At 46.6% G+C, this 24,387-nt stretch overlaps 1 protein-coding gene across 3 annotated transcripts in view; it reads right to left on the bottom strand.

Annotated features, from left to right (window-relative positions):
- Window positions 1-521: 521 nt before the first annotated feature.
- Window positions 522-24,387, bottom strand: part of LOC140426785 (fibroblast growth factor receptor-like 1) — a 223,891-nt gene continuing 200,025 nt past the window's right edge. For all 3 annotated transcript variants that reach the window (XM_072511949.1, XM_072511950.1, XM_072511951.1), the window contains 4 exons: window positions 13,357-13,446; window positions 11,608-11,877; window positions 4,395-4,748; window positions 522-2,112 (listed from right to left, as the gene is read on the bottom strand). In XM_072511949.1, coding sequence (XP_072368050.1) covers window positions 1,730-2,112; window positions 4,395-4,748; window positions 11,608-11,877; window positions 13,357-13,446 — 1,097 coding nt within the window. In that variant the 3' untranslated portion in view covers window positions 522-1,729. The remainder of the gene's footprint in view (window positions 2,113-4,394; window positions 4,749-11,607; window positions 11,878-13,356; window positions 13,447-24,387) is intronic.

Below are 24,387 nucleotides of genomic sequence, written 5' to 3'. Positions count from 1 at the left end.
GATCCTGCAGTGTGTGTCTATTGGTGCAGATTCTGCAGTGTCCCCCCCCTGGTGCAGTCCCTGCAGCGTGTGTCCCCTGGTGCAGTCCCTGCAGTGTGTGTGTCCTGGTGCAGGTCCTGCAGCGTGTATCCTCTGGTTCAGTCCCTGCAGTGTGTGTGTCCTGGTGCAGGTTCTGCAGTGTGTTTCCCCTGGTGCAATCCCTGCAGTGTGTGTCCCCTGGTGCAGATCCTGCACTGTGTCCCCCCCTGGTGCAGGTTCGAGCACCAAGGTCCCTCTGATCAACCCACAATGGTTGGAACAGGTAGAGAACTCAGAAGCTGGGGAATGCCGAGTGTGCTCAGGATTGGTGCCCACCCTCCCCCTGCCGAATGCTTGTTCAGCAATTACTTTTCTGAAGTTCACCAGAGAAATTCTTCAGATCCACCGCTGCAGGAGATGTCAGAGGTAGCTGAGCTAGAGGACCTCACACTGGAATATCTTACATTTAGCCTGTGCATGAGCCAACAATGTCACAAAATAAATACAAGGCTTCTTTTTTTAATTAATAAAATTATTTGAATTCTCATAAATATTTTGATGAGAAAATATCATCCAATTACATCCTTTGTACATAGTGTTGTCTTTTTACCTCATACCGTTGAGTATATATACAGTCACGCACTTGCATACCTCAGTGCAGAGGTGTCCAGATATTTGCCTGAAAATCATGGATTAGAGACTTAGGGGTTGAGCAAACAAGCTAGGTTTTCAGTTTGCTGCTAACCCAAACCTATTTCCTGGAACCTAGACTTGGATCACTGAATTTCAAGACCCATGTAATTATAAGAAAAAACAATAGCTGGCTTTTGTTTATTGTGATTCTCCATTTCTTCATGAGCCTTAAGTTTATCAAGAAAGTTGAACAGAGTAAAGCACTGTGAAGAGAGAAAATTTGGCCAAACATTAAACATTTGGGCCTAGTGTTGTCCAAACTGTTAAGATTGCTACCTGTGACAAGTCTAAAACAGAATAGCCAGGTTGGGCCTGGGAGTGAAGTGCAAATGGAACTGCGCCTTGGGCTGTGATTTTGTCTTTTGGTTTTTCTGCTTGCTTTGCTGATGATGACAGCCATCGAAAACCCCAGCAAATTCAACAGCAAAAAGACCCTGGCCTCTTGAAGCGTGAATGTCTGGCTGATAAATGGGCTGTCTTAGAAAGTCAAACTTTACACCTGCCTCGTTTTACATGTTAGACATTTCTGGACACCTTATTCAAAGAATAAAAATTGGACTGCGCAGATCACAAGTTTACATGCAGCAGTCTTATCCATGAGTTCAGAGAGATTAGTAGTATAGGGAAACAGGATAAACAGACCAAACAAAGCACCATTCAGAATCTCTTGGAGATAGTTCAATCCAGATGCCCTGAGCAGCCACCTCTCCAAAACCATCCGGGTCCTTAAGCAGTGGTATTGACCACGACTGCTTCAGTCTGCCTCGTACCCCCTCTAGCCAAGTCTGGTTTATGTCAATGGTGGATGGCCAGAGGGATGGCACTTGAGGCAGGGGTACCAGCTCGCTCAAAGAGACGTCTGAAAACTGGGTTGTGGGCAGTGCGTGCTCACATTTTCTTTTTAAATACATGATGGGCAATGAGATTAGGAGTCATTGTGCTATTTAACACTTGGTGTCCTTTCTTTCGCGGAGCCCAACGATGGCAGGGTACAGTGTCAGGATCGAGGCCTTCACAGCTAGCACTGGTAGTGGAAGTGTTGATGTTGGTGGATCTTCCCTTCCGTGTGTGCGTGAGTATGGGTGTGGAAGTCTGTGTAGATCTTGGGGTACATTTTGGGGGTGACCGTGGGCACCATAGCAGGGGCTTGAACCAGCAGGTGAGGCTGGGCCGCCACAGTGAATTCTGGATTTCCAATGGGCATGCAGTCTTTGTCCAGCACCACACAGTCCCGCTGGTGCCGGTGCGGGGGCGGCGCCGACCTGTGCCTCCTGGTCTGGCAAAACCAAAGCAGAATCATGCCGGAGATGAAGATGGCTCCAGCTGGGATTCCGATGATTACCGGCCACGGTAAGCCGCTGGCGGCACGCGAAGAGGTGGTTGTCTTCTCGATCTTGGGATCTATAGCAAGCAACAATCCAGGGGTGCCATAGAACAGAAGAGAAAGGAGAGCAATTACCACAGTGTTTCCAAGCTAGAAGTCAGTATTTATTGAGATAGTGGAAAGCTATTTGGCGGAGAGACAGAAATCTCCCAACATTTGCATTATTTAGCATAAATTTCTCATAATTGCACATTCTCCCCGTGTCTGTGTGGGTCTCACCCCCACAACCCAAAGACCTGCAGAATTGGCCATATCTTTTTATTGAAACAGTAAAAAATATATACAAGGCCAAACGGTACAACACTAATTTTGTGTTGGAGAAACAGGGTACCCTCCCTTCAGTACCAATGTACGGGGAGGCGGGGTGGATAGTCTGATTATTAAAACCGTTCACAACACATTTCTACAAAAATAAAAATGGTACAAGCACTAAACTTTGCGCTGGAGAGACCAGATACCCTCGCCTCTGTACCAACAGAAGGGAAGGGAAGGGGGGTGGTGGGGAGGGAGGCAGTCGGGGTGTTTGTGGAGGGGAGGGCCCAGTAGGACACTGCCTGAACTATCTATGGAGGCAGGAAAATAAAAGAACCTTCAATTATGATGTGCCGGATTCCGGGAGTCCCCCAAAGGGGGTGAGGGAGCCCCGCACCCCGCTACAGAGCGCATCATGTGCACCCTGCGCTCCCGACACTGGGCGGCTGACAGCCTTTGGACAGTCCCCTCCGAGCCCGAATCCTCCACCACACTTGAGGGCGGCGGGCGACACGGGCCCACCAACCAACCAGGGGCTGCCTTGATCCCGCCACTGGGATCATCGACAGGAGGGATCTCCTCAGGTTCCTTCCGGGGTCCCGAGCCAGTGGGAAGCTGCTCCGCCCCAGTCGCCTAGTCACTGGAAGGCCCCGAAAATAACTCCGGAAACAGAGGTGCCCGAAGACAGCGGTTGGGACAGAGAGTCCTCCAAACTATAACCCGCTAAGAACCTAAGAAGCAGGGGGTTATCGCTGACCCCCTCCCCCGAGAAATTGAACAAGTCCGGTGTGCTAAATTGTACTGGGTGGAACGGGCCCTCGGGGGTCCTGTCCGACCCCGAAGTACCCTGCTTGGGAGAGAGTGGCAGCTTCCTCACTATCACCCCGCCTCTTTTCATTCGGGGACTGGGCGTGACATCTATGGAAAAGAACCTGGACTGACGCCGTTTGCGGGGGAGAGGGTCACACACCGGGGTGGCCTCTATCTCTGGAGACCCTGCTAAATTGCCCCTTAATTGGAAAGAAAAGAATTGGGCACTTTAAATTTATATTTAAAAAAAATTAATCTCTGATAATCATGGCTAAACTGATGGCATCAAGTTGAGAGCAACGAGTGTGGAATAGCTTCCAGCTGCACTATTCTCAATTGCTGTCAGACCAGTTGCAACATGGCTTATATGCAGAATAGAGCTCCCTCTGTGCCGACACACACTTCCAGGTTGGGTGAAGTTCCTTCTACTCACCCTCAGCCTTTACTTTTGAAGGACATCAACCGCTCACATTTCCATTTGATACACCCACAGGTTCCCATCCTCTCAGACTGATTTTGCTAATTTAATACCATCTATACTGAAAAGGGAGCAATTTTGATGCTGTGGGCTTACTTTTATTCATTGATGGGATGTGAATGTTGTTGCCTAGGCCAGCATTTATTGTCCATCCCTAATTGCCCCTGACAAGGTGTTGGTGAGCTGTCTTATTGAAGCACTGCAGTTCACGTGGTGTTGGTACACCCACAGTGCTGTTAGGAAGGGAGTTCCAGGATTTTGATCCCGTGATAGTGAAGGAATGACTCAGGATGGTGTGTGGCTGGTGCCAATTAAGTTTTGAGCTGGTGTCTGGCTTGAGCCTGCCCACATTCACCTTGCATTGGGTTTGTATAGCCAACTAGGTGAGCAAGCTTTCATTAAACTCACATCTGAGATAGTGGACTATGTGTTAAGCTGGTTCACTCTCTCATTTGTTATTACAGCATTGATAATGGGAAAAATCTTGAAGAAAACTTACTTGGGGTAGACATTGGAAATGCTTTCTAGAGTTCTGAGAAGTGTTGAAAAGACCCTCAAAGAGTCCTTAAATTCCAAGTCAGAAAGAGCCATTTTGGGATTTATTAATCATGACGGTTGCCATATTAATGAGGATTAGGAAATACATTGAGCAACTTCCTCCCTCCCTCTTCTATCTCAACATCTGGAGAGGTTCCAGAATCACGCCTTTTCCAAGTAGATTCCTCAACTCAAAGCAAGAGCGGTCGATGGTTGACCCACCTGGAAGCACAGTGAGAAAGGCACTGCGAAAGCTGTAGCCCATCGTGTTGGCCCCTAGGCAGATGTACATGCCAGAGTGGTCGTCAGTCGCCCGTGCTATCAGCAGCTTGTTCAGGTAAGAACCGTCTGGGCGGAACCAGACATCGCCCGCGGGCAGGACCACAAACTTCTGCCCTCCAACCTCGATGGTGGAGTTGTACTTGTTCTCCGTTCCATACTCCACACGTTTTAACCACTGGACGACAGGCTTCACGTCACTGCGCACCTTACATTGGAAGGACGTCGTGCCTCCATATTCTACAGTTGTGTTAACCGGATGAGTGCCAGTCAAAACGGGTTTGGATCTTGTCCTTTCTGCAAGAAAAGAAAATTGAATAAAACCTAAAACTGATTGGAATGAGAGGAATTTGGCAGAGTACTTTTTTTCCATTAGTGACCCTGAGAATTTGCGATGCTTTTATGTTTTTCCAAGAAGATCACGTACTTTGGAAGGTGCAGCAGGGAGGTAGAGAAGTGGTAAGTGCGTAGTCATTCTACCCTACCTATCGCTAAGATGGGGGACCACAAAATTAATGAGCCCTGATGGACCAACTTGACTTTTAGGAACATAGAAACAGGAGTTGGCCATTCAGCCCATCAAGCCTGCTCCTCCCTTCAATATGATCATAGCTGATCTTCCACTTCAATGCCTTTTCCCCCACACTATCCCCATATCCCTTTACATCACTGGCATTTGAAAATCTGTCAATCTCTGCTTTGAACATATTCAATGACTGAGCTTCCACAGCCCTCTCTGGGGTAGAGAATTCCAAAGATTCACAATGCTTTCTCGGTCCTAAGTGGCTTTCCCCTTATTCTGAAATTATGTTCCCTGGTTCTAGGCTCCCAAATCAGGGAGACATCTTACCTGCATCAACCCTGTCTATTCCTTTAAGTATTTTATAGGTTTCAATGAGATCACCTCTCATTCTTTGAAACTTTAGGGAATACAGGCCCATTTTCCCAAATCTCTTGTCATAGAACAGTCCAGTCCTCCTAGAAACAAGACTGGCGAACGGTAGCCTTGTGGATAGCACAATTGCTTCACAGCTCCAGGGTCCCAGGTTCGATTCCGGCTTGGATCACTGTCTGTGTGGAGTCTGCACATCCTCCCCGTGTGTGCGTGTTTCCCCTCCGGGTGCTCCGGTTTCCTCCCACAGTCCAAAGATGTGCAGGTTAGGTGGATTGACCATGATAAATTGCCCTTAGTGTCCAAAATTGCCCTTAGTGTTGGTTGGGGTTACTGGGTTATGGGGATAGGGTGGCGGTGTTGGCCTTGGGTAGGGTGCTCTTTCCAAGAGCCGGTGCAGACCCGATGGGCCGAATGGCCTCCTTCTGCACTGTAAATTCTATGATTCTATGATTCATTGTGTTGTATATGTGGGCTATTGTTGTGTGTAATGTCTCTTTAAGAACTGAGTCACATGACATGCGTGACATCATCGGCTACTTCACGGGCTTTAGTCCTTAGTCTAGTACCAGCCTTTTTAGTGACAACCTACTTAATAAACCTCTGTCAATGTTGCTTTCAACCCATGTGCATTTGTAATCCATTTCTTTTCTACTGTTAGTTTAAAGATACACCAGTTAAAAAAATAAAAATTATTTTAAGAGAGAAGAGGAAAAGCCGCACTTCAACAGTCACGATGGCCGATGTAGAAGAGTCGAGCTGCTTCAACAGGTCAAACGATCAAACAGATTAACAGAGATTTGAAATCACACTTGGCATCGGAACCGGTTAAGTTTTCTGAGGCAAGAATTCAAAGGAAGGGCCTGTACCGATTTAAAACCAGCAATCAGAGACATTCAGGCCGCAAAGCTCACCACGTGTAGTAGAGTAAGACACAGAGGTAGAGCAGGGCAGAGAACCAAAGATTCTCACAGCTTGTGATGCGAGCTAAAGCTGTTGCAAATTGATGATTCAACTTTATTTAACTGGATCATCCACTTAAGGGAAGTTGGAAGAACATTACAATACCATTAAAAATGGCGGGAAATTTTGGCTAATTTGATGAAGACTCAGAGAACTGAAAATCATACTCAGAAAGATTCCATTAGTATATTCTAGCTAATATGATTTTGCAAGATATTGAGGTACCTGCATTCCCAAGTACAATTGGAAGCAAAACTTTCAATTTGTTAAAAAGCTTGGTTCAGCCTGAGAAACCTGGGGATAAGGCATATCAAGAATTGGTTAAAATATTAGAAAACCATTGGGCACCAAAGCCGTAAATTATTGCAGAGACATTTGATTACATCGAAGTGCAAAGGGGAGAATATTGTACAGTTTGTCACAACCCTCAAGGGACTTGCAGAGTTTCGCCAATTTGGCGACTCGTTAGATGACACAATTAGAGATTGTTTGGTGTGCGGTTTAAAAAATGAGGCCATTCAGAGAAGATTATTAACACAATTAAATCTAAGTCTGAGGACTGCATTAGATCTTGCTGTTTCAATGGAGCTTGTAGGTAATGAGTCTTCTCAGCTAGGAGCAAGTACGACAATCCATAAACCAACTGCAGGTCAGAAGAAGTTTACCCAACAACAGGTGTGCAATCGCTGTGCGATTACATTTCAGACATATTACCAGACATTCGCAGGCCGATTGCTGGAACAAGGACAGCCAATGTAAAAATTGTGGTAGAACTGGCCACATAACAAGAGCTTGCTGGAGTAAAATAACTTCTCCAGAGAAGAATGCTAAAAGGAAGGTACAGAACTCACTTAAAGGAAGAAACAAAACAAATTCAAGTAAGGAAATTCACAATGTGGAAGAAAAGAACAAAAAGTTGATTCAATGTCAGACTTAAAGACCATCATGGGAAAATACAGCAGTGTTTTTGAAGACACACTGAAGTCCATGAAAGGAGTAAAAATGTCACTGAATATTAAGGAAAATAGCCAGTGGAACTGCCTAAAGGCAGAGCAGTACCCTATGCTATATGTCCAAAAGTTGAATCTGAACTACTGGGCCTTATGGAAAGTGGAGTCTTAGAATCTGTCACTACTAGTGACTGGGTAACCCCTATTGTGCCTGTCATGAAGGAGGATGGTACAATTTGTATCTGCGGAAATTTTAAGACAACAATCAATCCAGTTCTATGACTGGATCAATACCTGCTACCATTGATTGAAGATTTGTTCGCAGGCCTAGCAGGAGGACAAAGGTTCAGCAAGACTGAGCAATCGCAGGTCTATCTGCAAATGGATGTGGCAGCTGAATCTCAACACCTGTGTACCATCATCACTCACAAAGGCCTATTCTGCACAAGAGATTGCCTTTTGGAATAACATCAGCAGCAACAGTCAATGAACCAGATCCTTAGTGGCTTATAGGGAGTACAGTGTTACTTAGTTGATTTATTGATAACTGGCCCCAAGGGACAAGAACACTTATGACACTTGGACGCAATATTGAAAAGCCTTCAGCTACATGGGCTTTGTGTCAAGAAAGATAAGTGCGATTTCTTTCAGACATCCATATAATATTTAGGACATGTAATTGAAAGTAAGGGAGCACCTAAAAAGATGGAAGCTATTATGGAGGCTCCATGACAAACAAATGGAACTCAACTTGTATCATTCTTAGGGTTAATCAATGACTATGGAATCTGGCAACCCCATTGAAATCTTGTTGTGGGCAAAACAGGCATGGCAATGGACATAAGGATGCAAAAAAGCACATCAATCTTCAAAAAAAGCACTGAAGAATTCGGAAGTGCTGGTACATTTCAACCCAAAGTTACCATTACAACTTCCCTGTGATGCTTCACCGAATGGTGTTGGAGCGGTGGTTCCACATATTCTACCTTCAGGGGAAGAAACACTAGTAGCTTTTACATCTCATCCGTTAGGAAGTGCAGAATCTAACTGCGCTCAGTCGGAGAAGGAGGCACTGAGTATTGTATTTGGTAATTGGTAAACGGAAATTTCACCAAATCCTGTGCGGTTGTTACTTCACATTGTTGCCGAACCACTTAAGAGCTACTTTTGGGTCACACAAAAGTTTTCCTTCATTGACTGCAAGTAGACTCCAAGAATGGTCTTTAATACTATCTGCACAGTTTTACATGATCAAATACTGTCAGTAAGAAAATCATGCCAATGCGGATGCATCATCGCGTCTGCCTTTACCAGCTGGTCAGATACTACCTAGTCGTGATAATATTCTTTTATTGTGCGCAGATCATGAATGTTCCAGTGACTGCAGCTCAAGTCCAAAGACATACCAGAAATGATTCTGTGATGAGAAGGTACTGGGAATAGTATTAAAGGACAGGATAGCAGAAAAATATCCTGAATTAAAACTGTACATTTCCAGGAGACTCGAATTAACAGCACAGGACGATGTCTGTTGTGGGGGACAAGAGTAATTATTCCATCAAATTTGCAACAAAGAGTATTGGAACAGTTACATGAAGGACACCCAGATGTAGTTTGAATGAAGGAACTTGCACGGAACTATGTTAGTGGCCAAGAATCGATGCTCAGTTGGAGGAAAAAGCAGCACTGTGCCAGTCAGGTGCGTGATTAAGGTGCACACTGCCGTGGTCCCATTGCATCCATGGGAGTGGCCTAAATTGCCAGGGCAATGTCTGCATGTTGACTTTGCTGGGGCATTCAAGGCGCACATGTTAATGATCAATGTGGATGCAATCAAAGCGCCTGAGTTGTTCCATTGAAGTCAACCACTGCAAAACAAACGATTGAGAAACTCGACAAGATTTTTGTGAGATTCAGAAAACTAGAGCAGATTGTGAGTGACAATGGGCCACAGTTTACAGCCCAAGAGTTTGAAGACTACTTAAAGATATGTGGAGTTCAACATATAAAGTCAACACCTTGCCACCCCTCCCCAAATGGTTTAGCTGAAAGGTTTGCTCAGTCCTTGAAGCATGCACTGAAAGCTTCCAAGGACAAAGGTTCACTTCATCGCTGTGCGAACAAGTTTTTAACAACATGCCGGAATACGACACATGCGACTCCATAAAGTACTTCTGATGCAATCTCTGCTTCTGTAGATGAACTGGAAGTCACAGAGTCAGATGTAATGGAGACCGTTACCACTTGAGGTAGTTCTGGCACTGGCACACTAACGTGCATTGACAATGATTGATCCGCATGGCATCGCCACATAAGTTTGTCTGTCGTTTGGACCATGTAGGAGATTGGACCGATCTGAACCAATATCGTTGCAGAGACCCACTTCTCACTAGTGGTGTAGCTGCACAATAACACTTGCTCTCCTGGTTGAAACAAGCGTTTCCTTGAGTTACTTTCTCATCTCAAGATCTGTGACTGTTGGTTTTGCTCTATGATGTCAGATGAAAGTTATCTGAGGACTACCTTTGATTCACTCTGACATCTTGAGCGAAAACAAGACTTTGCTTCTCCTGCACTCAAATCTTTTTATGATAACCTTTCAGCAGCCCTCCTAATTTTTCGCTGCACCTGCATGTTAGCTTCAGTGACTTATTGACCCCGGTCAATTTATACATCTACACTTTCTAATCTCTTACCATTTAAGAAATACCCTGCATATCTGTTCCTACTACCTGGCACTAGGGAGGGAACATATCATCTTGGAGTCATGTTTACTGCTACAGAAAATGTCTATTTAATCTATTAAACCTCTACTATTATTTGACTTCCACTCTTCTTCCTCCCTTCTGGTGCAGCAGAGCCACCCATGGTGCCACGGTCTTGGTTACGGCTACATTCCCCTGAGCAACCCTCAACATTATCTAAAATGGAAAACTGTCAGCAAACGAGATAGACTGAGGGGATTCCTGCATTATCTGCCTGGTTCTCTCAAGACTGCCTGGCTGTCACCCATTCCCTCTCTGCCTGCATGCTCCTAACCTGCAGTTTGACCACCTCCCGAAAAGTCATTCTCAGCCTCACGGAATCACAACAATGACGTCAGCTGCAGCTTGAGTTCTGAAACCCGGAACTCAAGCTTCTGCAGAGGTGACACTTCCTGCAGATGCGCTCGTCTAGGAAATATAGTGCCACATACAATATGACTTCCCACATACCGCAGGGTGCACATTCCACTGCCCCTTCCACTCTAACTCTGCAACCTTCTCCATCCCAAAATCACCTGACAAGCACTCAGTTATTCTGATTTCAATCCTCTGAATAACCCTCCTTCTCCCTTCATCTAACCAATGGTGGCAGGGCCTTCAACTATCTCAGTCTGGAAACTCCCTCCCCGAACTGCTCTGGCTCTGCACTCTCACCTCTGAGTCAGGAGGTTATTGGTTCAAGACCCACTCCATAGACTTGAGTATACAATCCAGGCTGTAACACTAATGTTGTAACTAGGCTTTAACACATTGTCAGAGGTGGCACCTTTTAGATCTTTTATTCTTTGATGAGCTGGTGGTGGCAAAGCCAGCATTTATTGCCTATCTCTAATGAAATGAAAATCGCTTATTGTCACAAGTAGGCTTCAATGAAGTTACTGTGTAAAGCCCCTTGTCGCCACATTCCGGCGCCTGTTCGGGGAGGCTGTTACGGGAATTGCCCTTGAATTGAATAACTTACTCGGCCATGTCAGAGGGCAGTTAAGCCACAACCGCATTATTGTGGATCTGGCATCATATGTAGGCCAGACCAGGTAAGGATGCCAGATTTCCTTCCTTAAAGGACATTTAGGATCTTTTTTATAACAATCCACAATGGTTTCATGAGCACCATTACTGAGAGTAGCTTTCAATTCCAGATTTTGTTAAAAATTAATTCAATGAGCTGCCACGATGGGGTGTGAACGCATGCCCCCAGAACATTAGACTGGGTTTTGGTATTACTAGTCCACTGACATTACCACTAGGCTACCATCTCTACCATAAAGATTAGCCATTAAATCCAGGTAGAGGCTATCCTTTCTGGTGAAGGTAGAAGATTCCATGGCATTATTATTAAGAAGAACAGGGTGTTATTTTTGTCCTTGCCAATATTAATCTCTTAGTGAACATCACTGAATCAGATTACCTGATCATTACAACCTTGCTAGATGTGGCGGTTTGCTGTGTCAAAATTGACTGCCTCGTTTTCTACACTTCAAACATACTTCATTGGCTGTGAAGTGCTTTGAGATGGCCTGAGAGGTTCTATTTAAATGCAAGTCCTTCTGTCTTTGGTGTTAGCTCTTGTGAGAGCAGCAACTTACCAACAACGTCGAGTTTATAGGTGGCATTGATCTCCCCTGCTGTGTTGAAGACACGACATGTGTACTTCCCACTGCTCTCAGGCTTCAGGTTCCTCAGGCTAAGCGTCCATCTGTTCCTCTTGCTCTCTGACAGCCGCTGGTCGTCCTTCCACCACACGATGTCTGGGCGAGGGTTCCCACTGGCGGTGCACTTCAACCGGACTGAGCTGCCAACAGGCCGTGCTATCACTCGCTGACGCATCTTACTGGGCTGTGTAAACCTTGGTTTAACTGTGTGTGGGGGAGCAGAAAAAGTAGGGTTCAGCACATTGATACTTGCCAAGATCATTGATTAGCACAGATCAAAAGACCAGAAGTTGGGCAAAGATTAATAAGAGTGTAAATGCTGAAGATATGATAATAAATACAAAAAGAAACTTGAAGTAGTCAGCAGATCAACCCAGTGAGCGTTGTGAAGTTATCAGAGTAGCTGAACCTCCCTCTGGGGTATTATATGGGGCACATCTGTGACAGAACCCGCGCCTCATTGCTTATCATAGAAGTGACTGGCGCAACATTATGTTCAGCCCTCGGCAAGAGGACGAACCCTGAAGAAGAGAAGAAAGCTCCCTCCCAACGTACCTGTGTCTTACCATGCACTCTGAGGTCAGGAAAGGTTGGAGTACAAGGCATAGTACATCCTTGCGGATTCTGCTCTATCAAATACTTCCAGGTCAAATATACCATGAAGGACAGACAAAATTAGTCTTCCCCCTCCCTGCCAGATTTCCTGAAAAATGCACTTTAAGGTCAACTTCTATTGCACCTTAATTGTGACAAGTTAACTTTTCAACAACAGGGGCCGGGATTATCCGATCCTGCGCCGGGTCGGAGAATCCCCGGGGGGGGGGGGGGGGAGGTGCAAATCCCGCCCCGACGCCGGCTTCCCTATTCTTCGGTGCCGTTTTTCAGGCGCCGGGGGGATTCCCGCTGCGCCGGTCGGGGGCAGTTGACAGAGGCTCCTCCGGCGATTCTCCGGGCCCCGATGGGCCGAGTGGCCAATGAGTTTTGCCCAGTCCCGCCAGCGTGGATTACTCACCTCACACACGGCGGGGCCTGGAAGGTACATGTGTGGGGGCTGTCCGGGGTGGGGGGGGGGATCCGACCCACAGTGGGCTGGCCCGCGATCTTGGCCTACCGATCAGCGGGCGGGCTGGTTCCGTGGGGGCCCACTGTACTTTGCGCCGGGCCCCTATAGGGCACCGCCATATTGCCCGAGGGCCGGCGCGGAGAAGGGAACCCCGCACAAGCGCGAAATACGCCGGCCGTTCTGCACATGCGCGGAAATACGCTGGCAAATCCTCGCATGCGCAAACTCACGCCGGCCCATCGACGCCGGCTGGAGCTGCGGGAACCATTCCAGCGTCAACCTAGCCCCCTAGAAAGTGGTGAATTCCTCACTTTCGGGGGCCGATGACGCGGAGTGGTTGGTGCCGGTTTTCACGCCGGCGTGGGGACATAGCCCTGTTATTGAGAATCCCGCCCTCGATGTTTTATCTCCATGTGAGAAGAAGCGCATCCATGACAATTTTACACTGAGTTGGAAACAATTTGTTCCTGTGGACAAGGTACAACATGGAACAGCAAAATCCACTTCAGCTTCAGACACTGTAAGCTGGCAAAACTTCAATCCATCAGCCATGACCACGTTATAAGCCAGGCCTGGCCATGTCACGCATATGAAATGGTGTATCTAAAGTGGCTACCTACCCAGCTGCTTTCCTGTGGGCTCCTCACTCACAAGCTCAGATTGGTGTCCTTCAGGAAGGGGCTGGCCACTGCTTACAGTACTGCTATCATCTGTAAAAGAAAAGCGCATCAAGTACTTTAACTGAATGGACAACATCGTTCCACTATGTAGCTGCCTCTGGGAGGGATCCCGTATATTGTTTTACTGAATGATTTGAGCTGAAAGCCGACGTGTAATTCAAGCAGCCATCACCCACCCAGATCTTGTGATCCAGTCTCCTTGCCCATTCGTTTGTCCAATCCTCGCCCTCCAAACATCAAGGGGGGTAATGAGGACCAGCAGAGAACTGACAATCCTGGTTGCCATGAATTGTTTAGTTTGGCCTAACTCCAGGTGGGCCCAGTGACTGTGAGACATCCAGACCTAACATGTTGCGGTAGATGTCCTCTACTATGCCACAAACTTAATATTAGATTATTTTTTTAAACCCTCAAATACAAGAGATGTGAGTTTTGTGCCAGTGGAACCATATTACTGGCAAATGCAGGACTTTAATTTGGAGCTTGCTTACGCCTGTTGTCCCGAGATTTCTTGTAACTCGTCCAAAGAAGATTTATTTTCACTTATTTATTGTTTTTGAAGAACCATTTCGGCTCCGATCCTTAGCTGGTCTCGAAACTGAAGTCAGTTTTTCTGCTGATTTTAATGTGGTGAATGTTATTCTTGGATTTTTCCCATTTCAAGAAAACAATTTTGAAATAGGAGGTCTGATTTTAAAATATGAGCTATTTTTAGACTGTGCATTATCTTTTGTTAATTCTAGCCCTGTTTCCCTCTGGTTTTACCAAAGTTTTCCATCTCTCTCCAATATAATCTATTCCAACATCTGATGATGATAAATTGGCACGCAAACTTTAACACCCATGTAGCTCAAGAAATTTTTCTTCAAAGCCAGGGCGGCTTACTTTTTATAAGTTCTGTTATAATACTGCAAAGGAACAAAACCAACCGCTTAATAAAATTGAGTTGGCTATTCCGCCCCTCAAGCTTGTTCCAGCATCAAATGAGATCACAGCTGATCTATATCCTAACACCACTCGCTCCTGATCCCTTAAGAACCTTAGCCTGTCAAATCTATCAATCTCAATTACAAATTGAACCAACATCTATTTATTTTTATGTCGAAGAGTTCTATACGCCTTACACCTTCTCTGTGAGGAAGTGTTTCCTAACTGCTCCTTAACCCGAATTGTCTAGCTCTGATTTTGCGATTTTGTTCCCTTGTGCTAGATTCTCCTTTCAGCAGAATAGGTTTCTCTCCTTTTTATCCTATCAGTTCTTTCCAAGATCTTAAAACATCATTAGGATGAGGTTAATCTTCTGTAGTTCGGGGAAAACAGTCCTAGTTACATAATTTCTCCTCATCCAGTGGACCTGTGCAGCACTTCTTTCAATTCTGACATACTCTTTCTAAGGTGCAATGTCCGAATTGCATACAGTACTCCACACCTTTGTAGATCTGTACAAAAAACCTCTTTCACTTTATATTCAAGTCCTCAAGTTCTTCTTCTTTAGTTCTCTAACCGAAGGCAGGTCCAACCCATAGTGCCATGATCTCCATCATGAGTATGGCATGAGTCAGGTCCCAAATCCAATCCAACTGGAACAGGGATCCAACCATTGCTGTTGGCACCAATCTGATCCATGCCTGCCATCTAGCCCCCCCGCCCCCCCAAGATGTCCTTCCATATCACATTGTAGCCTGGAGCTATGTTTAGGGATGGTAAAGGCTCTAACTTCTTTCCATCATATGGGTGGAAATCTCTCCCACTCTTACCACCTGTCATTGTTGTGTGTTGGTAAGATTTACAAGTTTATATTGAACCTGTTTGGTAGCGTTATGAACGCACTTTTCTTGGCCATCAAGTCCTGGGGTGGGATTTAAACCCAGAGCTTCTTGCTCAGAGGGAAGGTTGAAAGCTACTGCACAACAAGACTTCATCCTCTAGTTGTATAATAGTTATAATATTCCATTAGCTTTTTGATTATTTTTTGTATTAGGCTACAACATTATAGCAATCAGAGTACATGGACTTCTAAATCCCCTTGGATTTCCACTGTTCTGAAGTCTTCACTTTTAAGAAAATTCTCAGATCTATTCTTTCCTGGCAGAATAGATGACCTCACACGTACCTGTGATGAAATGTATCTGCTGCAGTTTTACCCAATCATTTAATCTATGCTTATGTCAACAGTACTTACAGTGCCACCAATTTTTGTGTCATCAGCAAACTTGGATACATGGCTCTATGTTGAGTAAACTAATAAAAATAGCTAATAGTTGAGACGCTCAGCAGAGATATTTGTTGCTTGTCACTTCCTTCCAATTTGAGTACCTGTCCATTATCCCTACTCTCTGATGTCTAACGCCTAACCAGTCTCCTAACCAAATCAAGCCTTCAATTTTAAGAATTTAAACTTTAGTTCACAGTCTCTTATGTGGAACCTTATCAAGTACTTTCTGGAAGTCCAAATATATTCATAAACAACATTTCTGTCTTTAGTTATTTCCTCAAAAAAGTAAATTTAGTTTGTTGCCATTCACAAAAGAATGTTTGACTCTCAAATTAGCTCAAATTCCTCTATAGTACTCAGCCATGTTGGGGTAATTGCAGATTCCAATAACTTCTCCACAACAGCAGTTAGACTAACAGGTTTATAATTTCCTGGTTTCTGACTCTCAAATTTATGAAAAAAAGGAGCTACATTTGCAATTTTCCAGTCCAATGAGACATTCCTGAATTTGAGAGTTTTGGAAGATTATGGTTAAAACATCTGCAATTTCTTCACCTGCTTCCTTCAATACAATAGAATGAAAACCATAAGGCTCTGCTAGTTGGTCAGTCTTTAGCGTCAGTATTTTATAATATCATCTTCTTGCTTATGTTAATTTTAGTGTGTTCCAGCCCTTGAATCCGTAGTTTTCCTGGATATCATATAAATTATCCACTTTCTCTAGAGGTAAGACTGACATAAAGTAATTATTCAATACGTTTCCCTCTGACTTATTAAATTTGCAATTTATTGGCATTGGTTATTAAAGGGTTCACATTTCCGATAAAAACATAAAAAGGAAAAAACGTTGTGTTAATCGCAATGCCCTTTCAAGTTTCTTTTCATATTCACTTTTTGTAAATCTCATTTTTTTTTTGTCTTCCTTTTCTGTACATTAAACCTCTCCCAGTCCTCTGGATCTGCACTATTCTTTGCACATTTCTCCTTTAGCTTTTATCTTATTTTTCACCTCTTTTGTTGGCCACGGCTTTTTTATTTGGTAAACAGAGCTTTTTCCTCTTAGAATTATACACTGGTCCTGTATTAAGCTAAATTATTTTTCTGAACTCTATTCATTTGCAATTTTGTCTGACAACAGTTTTGATCAGTTTGTTAGGGTCCTTTCTGTTGGTTTGTGTTTATTCCCTTATTTCCTCTTTCTTTTATTTTTTCCGTTATATTTTGATCCATGGATGATTACTGGACATGTATTTACATGGCACGAAGCCTATATCTTTAATTCAAGTAGGAAGAATCCAGAAGGCTGTGCTGGTTTAAACTAGAGTTGCAAACTGGCCTGCATCAGTGACAGAGGGGTGGGTTGGGACTCGGTTTGATTGATTGTCTAAAGGCCAATGGATAGGCTCAAATGTCTGTGCTCTGTCTGGTAACAGATGGTGACTGGATCTGATCCCACTGGAATGCTTTTCAGACTCCAAGGTTTGAGTTTGGTTTGAGTTTTGTTTCTGGCAGCACGAGAAGAAAGATCCAGCTAACTCTCTCCTGAAAGATCTAGCTAACTCTCTCCAGAAGGCTACTGTGAGGGGTGTTTCCACCCAGAAAGATTATGGGTGTTTTATTCTTGAACCTGCAGAGGCTTGAAGACAAACCTTGAACTGAAAGCAAAGTTTGAACAGAAATAAGGGGCGGGATTTTCTGATCCTGAGGCTAAGTGTTGACGCCGTCATAAACGCCGTCGCGTTTCCCGACGACGTCAACATGGCCTCAGGATCAGCAATTCAGGCCCCTACAGGGGACCAGCACGGCACTGGAGCGACCCACCGCGCTCCAGCTGCCGATCCCGGCATCAACTGGGCGCCGCGGAGTCCGCGCATGCGCAGTGGCTCCCTTCTCCGCACCGGCCCCGACGTAACATGGCGTAGGGCTACAGGGACTGGTGCGGAAGAAAGGAGGCCCCCAGCCCGAGAGGTTGACCCGCCGATCGGAGGGCCCCAATCGCGGGTCAGGCCACAACGGAGCCCCCCCCCCCACAGGCCACCCCCGGACCCTTCCACGGCGAGGTCCCGTCGGGTAAGACCAGGTTAGAACGGCGCCGGCGGGACTCGGGATTTTTGTTACGTCTGCTCGGCCCATCCCAGGCGGAGAATCGCTGGGGGGGGGGCCCGTAGAGCGGCCCCCGGCCAGCGCCGCGCCAGCGCCAAATGGTGCCGATTCTCCAATCTGTGGAGAATCGCGTTCCGCCGTCGGGGCGGCGTGGTGCGGTTCACGCCAGTCGCAGCGATTATCCGGCCCGGCCCCGGGCTGAGAGAATCCCGCCCAAGGTGTCTCTCCAGAAAAAGCTGTGAGTAATGCATTTTTAAACTACAGAGATCCTGAATGAATTAATCTACAAAGATCATTACAGGCTGTTAACGAGAATTTAATCTGCAAGATTTCTGTGAAGAAAGTGGGCTAAAGAACCATCATCTGAAACAAAGACTCTTTCCTCCCTCCACTTATGAGTTTTATCGCTTTCCACCCCTCTGTGTTTGTCTGTCTTGTGTCTGTATGTAGAGGATGGGGGCAAGTTAATGTGTGTATTAGGTATTAACTTGTACTTACTTCATGTTTCATGACAGTGCTCGTTACAAATAAATAGTAATCATGTTTATATTTACAAACCTGGTGACTGATTATTGGGCAGCCAAAGACCAAATACTTTGGGAATATTTTTTCTCAGATTTATTTGTTAATTCACTTGTATTATAACTCCAGGGCATGTGCAGCTGGACGTGACCACGCACTAGCCATGGGTGTTATAACATAATTTGGGGGCTTGTCCAGGATCTTTGGAATGGTAGATGGTGAAGTTAGGGTTACAGTACAAATTAAAAAGAGACACCAGGTTTAAAATGATATAACAGGACGGCTCTGGAAGCTGCTAAGTATTTTCTTCAGGTGGATGACTTATCTCTGGTTTATTCAAAAGAGCTTCAAAAAGACTACCCAGTCAAATTAGTAAGTGAATGAGTAAAAGAGGTACCAGGAAGAGCTAGGAAGGTGGAGATAATTGAAGTGATTGCTGAACATTTAAATTTGAAATAGATGCTAGGACACAGGTTAGCCCACAAAGTAGTGCAGCATCAAGGTCATTATCTGGTGGGGACGTTGAGTTAGAGAAAGTTCAGTTGCAGTTAGAGCATGAAAGAGAATTAAAAGGAATAGAAATGGAGATGCAGCAAAAAGAAATGGAGATGGAAATGAGGAGGTTGGAATTAGAGAGAGAGAGATAGAGGAAAAGGCGAAAGAGAGAGAGGAAAAAGCAAAAGAGAGGGATGAAAAAGCAAAAGGGAGAACCTTCTAGCTAAAGGCACTGGAGGGAGAGCTGCCAGAAATTAGAGGGAAGCCTAATCTTAGAATGGAACCCAGTGGCACTGTGTTTATATTTATGCAGGCCCTCCCAAAATTTAAAGAGAAAGAGGTAGAAACTTTTATTTAGGGCTTTTGTGAAAATAGCAACCCAAAAGGAGTGGCCAAGACAAAAGTGGACAAAGTAAATTGACCAGGCGGACACGGTAAACTTATGGTTCCCTGTCAGAGTGGAAGTCTAAAAATTATGACGTGGTAAAAAAAAGGCTATTCTGGATGCATATTGTTTAGTTACTGAAGCATAAAGGCAAAAGTTTCGGAATTTAAGGAGACAGCTGGGACAGATCGATGTTGAATTCTAAAGGGTTCAGCAGAACAGTTTTGATAGGTGGGTACGAGCTTTGGGAGCTGCACCTAACTATGAGGCTCTGAGAGAGGTTATTCTCTTTGAGGAATTTAAGAATTCCCTACCTTCTATGATAAGAACCCATGTTGAAGACCAGAGGGTGAAAACTGTGAGACAGACAGCAATTCTAGCTGACGATTATGAGCTAATCTATAAATTTAAACCTTTGTTCCACCACCCCATAATTTTGAATAGGATAGGAAATGGGAGAAAGAGAGGAAGGCAGGCAGTCACGGTAAAGAATAGATAGCTGGGAATGCTCTGAGATCTCCTCCTCAGACCAGGAAGGAAGGTACTGAGGGTGTAGGAGTGACACTCAAAAGCCTTGGTGTTTCCATTGTAATAAGGTGGGACAGATTCGTTCAGCATGTTGGAAATTGCAAGGAAAGCCCATAGGACTTGTGGGAGTTCATAACGAGAATTTTAAAAAGGAAGAGAATACTACAGGGCAGACTGCAGCTTTAACTGGACTTAGGAGACCTGAGGTAAACACTGGTGTGATAGCAGGTGTTAGGAATAAGGAGACATGTTAGGTGTGTGTCTAAGGGGAAGGTCAGCCCATTTCCTCAACTGATGTAGCCAAACCCCTAACAATCTTAAGGGACACAGGGACTACTCAAACTCTGTTATTCTCTTGCTGGAGAAGGATTTGGTTTTCCCTCCAGAACGTTCAGTGAAAGTTGAGGTATTAGTGAATGGGATAGGTGGAAATTGTATCCCAGTTCCATTGTATAAAGTACATTTGGAGTGTGATTTAATGTCAGGTTCAGTAGTTGTCGGGTTGGTTAAGGAATTCCCAATGAAGGGAGTAGACCTACTTTTGGGGAATGATTTCTTTTGATAAACAATTTTATTGAGGCATTTTGGCATAGTAAACAACAACAATACAAAACAGTGTGCAAAGAACAATCAACATAGTGCAAAAATCAGCTCCCCGCCTACAAGGACCCACCTAACTACCCCCCTAATCTACATTGCCCTAACCCTCCCTCCTGCTGCCCCCCTCCCCTACAGTGACCCTCTCACAGCGAACTTAATTTTATCCAGACCGAGAAAGCTCGCCATATCCGATAGCCAGGCCTCCAACTTCGGGGGCTGAGTCCCTCCATGCCAGCAGAATTTGTTGCCGGGCTACCAGGGAAGCAAAGGCAAAAACGTCAGCCTCTCTCTCCTCCTGGACTCCCGGGTCCTCCGAAACCCCCAAAATTGCCACCTCTGGACTCATCACCACCCTCGTTTTCAGTATCCGGGACATAATGTACGCGAATCGCTGCCAGTACCCCCTGAGTTTTGGACATGCCCAGAACATGTGGACATGGTTCGCTGGTCCTCCCGAACATCTGGCGCACCTGTCCTCTAATCCAAAGAATTTACTTATCCGGGCCACTGTCATGTGGGCCCGGTGGACGACCTTAAATTGGATCAGGCTGAGCCTGGCGCATGTTGCGGTCGCGTTTACCCTGCTCAACGCCTCCGCCCATAAGCCCTTTTCTATCTCACCTCAGAGCTCCTCTTCCCACTGAAGCTTCAGCTCCTCGGTCTGCGACTCCTCTGCCCCCATAAGTTCTTTGTATGTATCTGAGACCCTCCCCCACCCATCCACGGGACACTACCCTGTCCTGGATCCCCCTAAGTGGCAGGCGTGGGAAGGATGGACTCTGTCTGCGTAGAAAGTCCCGCACCTGCAAGTACCTGAACTCATTCCCTTTCGCCAGCCCAAATTTGTCCTCTAGTGCCCTCATGCTCGGGAAGCTCCCTTCCAAGAACAGATCCCCCATCCTCTCAATCCCAGCCCTCCGCCATGCTCGGAACCCACCATCCATATTCCCCGGGGCAAACCGGTGATTGTCGCAAATTGGGGACCAAACTGATGCTCTCACTCCCCCCACATGCCTTCTCCATTGGCCCCAGATCCGCAAGATCGCCACCACTATGGGGCTGGTGGAGTACTGTGCCGCACGAAGCGGCCTCCATCCACCCCCAAACCGAGATCGCACCCACCATCCACTTCCTTATCATAGCTATGTTGGCCGCCCAGTAAGTTTGGCAGTGCCAGTCCCCCTTCCCCTCGGTTCCTCTCAATCTTCTCACCTTTCCCGCCCACACAAATCCCATAATCATTTTATTGACCTTCTTGAAAAAAGACTGCGGAATGAAAATGGGGAGACACTTGAATACGAACAGGAATCTCGGGAGGATCGTCATTTTAACCGTCTGCACTCTCCCCGCTAGTGTCAGTGGAAACACATCCCACCTCCGGAACCCGACCCTCATTTGCTCCACCAACCGAGATAAGTTCAACTTGTGCAACCGGTCCCAGTCCCGCGCCACCTGTATCCCTAAGTATCTAAAACTGTCCCCCACTAACCTAAACGGCAGCCCCCTCAGCCGACCCTCCTGGCCCCTCGCCAGGGCTACAAACAACTCACCTTTTGCCATGTTCAGTTTATACCCTGAGAACCGGCCGAATTCCCTCAGGATTCCCATGATTTCATCCATCCCAGCCACTGGATCCGTGATGTATAAGAGCAGGTCGTCGGCGTACAACAAAACTCTTGTGTTCCACCCCCCCCCCCCCCCCCCCACCCCCCCCCCCCCCCCGCATTCCAGCCCCTTCCAACATCTAGAAGCTCTCAGGGCAATTGCCAGCGGCTCTATTACTGGCGCAAACAACAGTGGGGAGAGGGAGCACCCCTGCCTCGTCCCTCAGTACAGTCTAAAATAGTCCGGCATCGTCCTATTCGTCCTAACACTAGCCTCCGTAGCCTGGTACAGCAGTCTAACCCAGTCGATAAAGCCCTCCCCAAATCCAAATCGTCCCAGCACCTCCCATAAATAGTCCCACTCAACCCGGTCGAAAGCCTTCTCGGCATCCATTGCCACAACTACCTCTGCCTTCCTACTCTCCAGGGGCATCATGATCAAATTCAGCAGCCTACTTAGGTTGGCCACCAACTGCCTGCCCTTGACGAACCCGGTTTGATCTTCCATAATAACGTCCGGCACACAGTCCTCAATCCTAGCCACCAAGAGTTTGGCCAGTATTTTAGCATCTACATTGAGCAGAGAGATCGGTCTATAGGACCCACATGCCTCCGGGTCTTTGTCCCGTTTCAATATCAGGGAGATGGTGGCCTGTGACATCGTCGGGGGTAACACCCCTCTGTCTCTTGCCTCATTAAAAATCCTAACCAGCACCGGCCCCACTATCTCAGAGAACTTTTTGTAAAACTCCACCGGATACCCATCCGGCCCCGGGGCTTTACACGATTGCCCCCCAATATTTCTTCGGTCCTAATCGGGGCCCCCAGCCCATCCACCAACCCCCTTCCCACTTTTAGGAAGGTCAGTCCATCCAGAAAGCGCCTCATCCCCTACGGCCCCGCAGGGGGTTCCGAGGTGTAAAGCTTACTATAGAAGTCCCTGAACACCTTGTTCAGCCCTGCCGGATCTCCTACCAAGTTTCCCCCACCCTCCTGTCGACTACCTTCTCTATTTCCCTGGCCGCTTCCCTCTTCCTCAGTTGCTGTGCCAGCATTCTACTGGTTTTCTCCCCATGCTCATAGATCGCACCCCTCGCCTTCCTAAGCTGCTCCACAGCCTTACCTGTGAACAACACCCCAAACTCAACCTGTAGCCTTCGTCGTTCCCTTAATAGCTCGGCACTCGGGGTCTCCGCATATCTCCTGTCTACCTGTAAGATCTCCTTTACCAGTCGGTCCGTTTCTGCCCTGTCCATCCTGTCCCTATGTGCTCGAATCGAGATCAGCTCCCCTCTCACCACTGCCTTCAGCGCCTCCCAGAGCACCGCAGCTGAGACTTCCCCTGTGTCATTGACCTGCAGGTAGTTTTGCATACATTTCCTCACCCTCTCACACACAGCCTCGTCTGCCAACAAACCGACCACTAGCCTCCAAAGAGGGTGATGAAAACTTTCCTTGCAGACCTACAGATCAACCCAGTGTGAAGCATGGTCCAAAATAGCGATCGCCGAATATTCTCCGTTCGTCACCCCCGCCTGCAAATACCTGCTCATGATGAAAAAATCGATTCGGGAATACACCTTACGAACATGTGAATAGAACGAAAACTCCTTCCCCGTCGGCCGACTAACCCTCCATGGATCAGCCCCCCCCCATTTGCTCCATAAATCCCCTCAGTTCTTTTGCCATAGCCTGCATCCTACCCGTTCTTGAACACGACCGGTCTAGGCTGGGGTCAAAGACTGTGTTAAAATCACCTCCCATAATCAGCCTGTGCGAGTCCAGGTCAGGTATCTTCCCCAGCAGTCTCTTAATAAAATCCACATCGTCCCAATTTGGGGCATATACATTGACCAAAACTACCCTCATCCCCTCGAGCTTACCACTCACCATGACAAATCTGCCTCCCCCATCCGAGATTGTACTACCCACCTCGAATTGCACCCGTTCGTTAACCAAAATCGCGACCCTCCTGGTTTTAGTTTCCAGCCCCGAATGAAAGACCCGGCTAATCCAGCCCTTCCTTAATCTGACCTGGTCAGCTACCTTCAGATGAGTCTCCTGAAGCATTATTACATCCGCCTTCAGCGCCCTCAGATGCGCGAACACACGTGCCCTTTTTACCGGTCCGTTTAATCCTCTAACGTTCCAGGTGATCAACCTGGTTGAGGGGTACCATGCCCCCCCCCTTCACCGATCAGCCATCTCCTTTCTTTGGGCCACCCTAGCTGCTGTGTCGCGCTTCCCCTGGCCCGCCTCCTGGCATCCCCCACCTCCGACCTCCTCCAGGTTACCAAACCCAAATCCCTCCCTCGTCAGCAGATCAACTACCCCCCTTCCCCGCCTAGCAACAACACCCTGTAACCTAACCCCTGCCATAAACTAGCTATATACACATGCCCCACCTGGCTTCTGTAGACCAGCCCACCCAGCTAGCCTGGTGACTCTCGACTCCGGCGCCAACAAGTCTCCCACCTATTGTTCCCTCTGACCCATCCCCACCGCCCATCAACACCACT

This window comes from Scyliorhinus torazame, chromosome 7 (assembly GCF_047496885.1).
Source record: "Scyliorhinus torazame isolate Kashiwa2021f chromosome 7, sScyTor2.1, whole genome shotgun sequence".
Classification (NCBI taxonomy): domain Eukaryota; kingdom Metazoa; phylum Chordata; class Chondrichthyes; order Carcharhiniformes; family Scyliorhinidae; genus Scyliorhinus; species Scyliorhinus torazame.
Note: the sequence above shows the minus strand (reverse complement) of the source record. Positions and strands in the feature narration are given on the sequence as shown.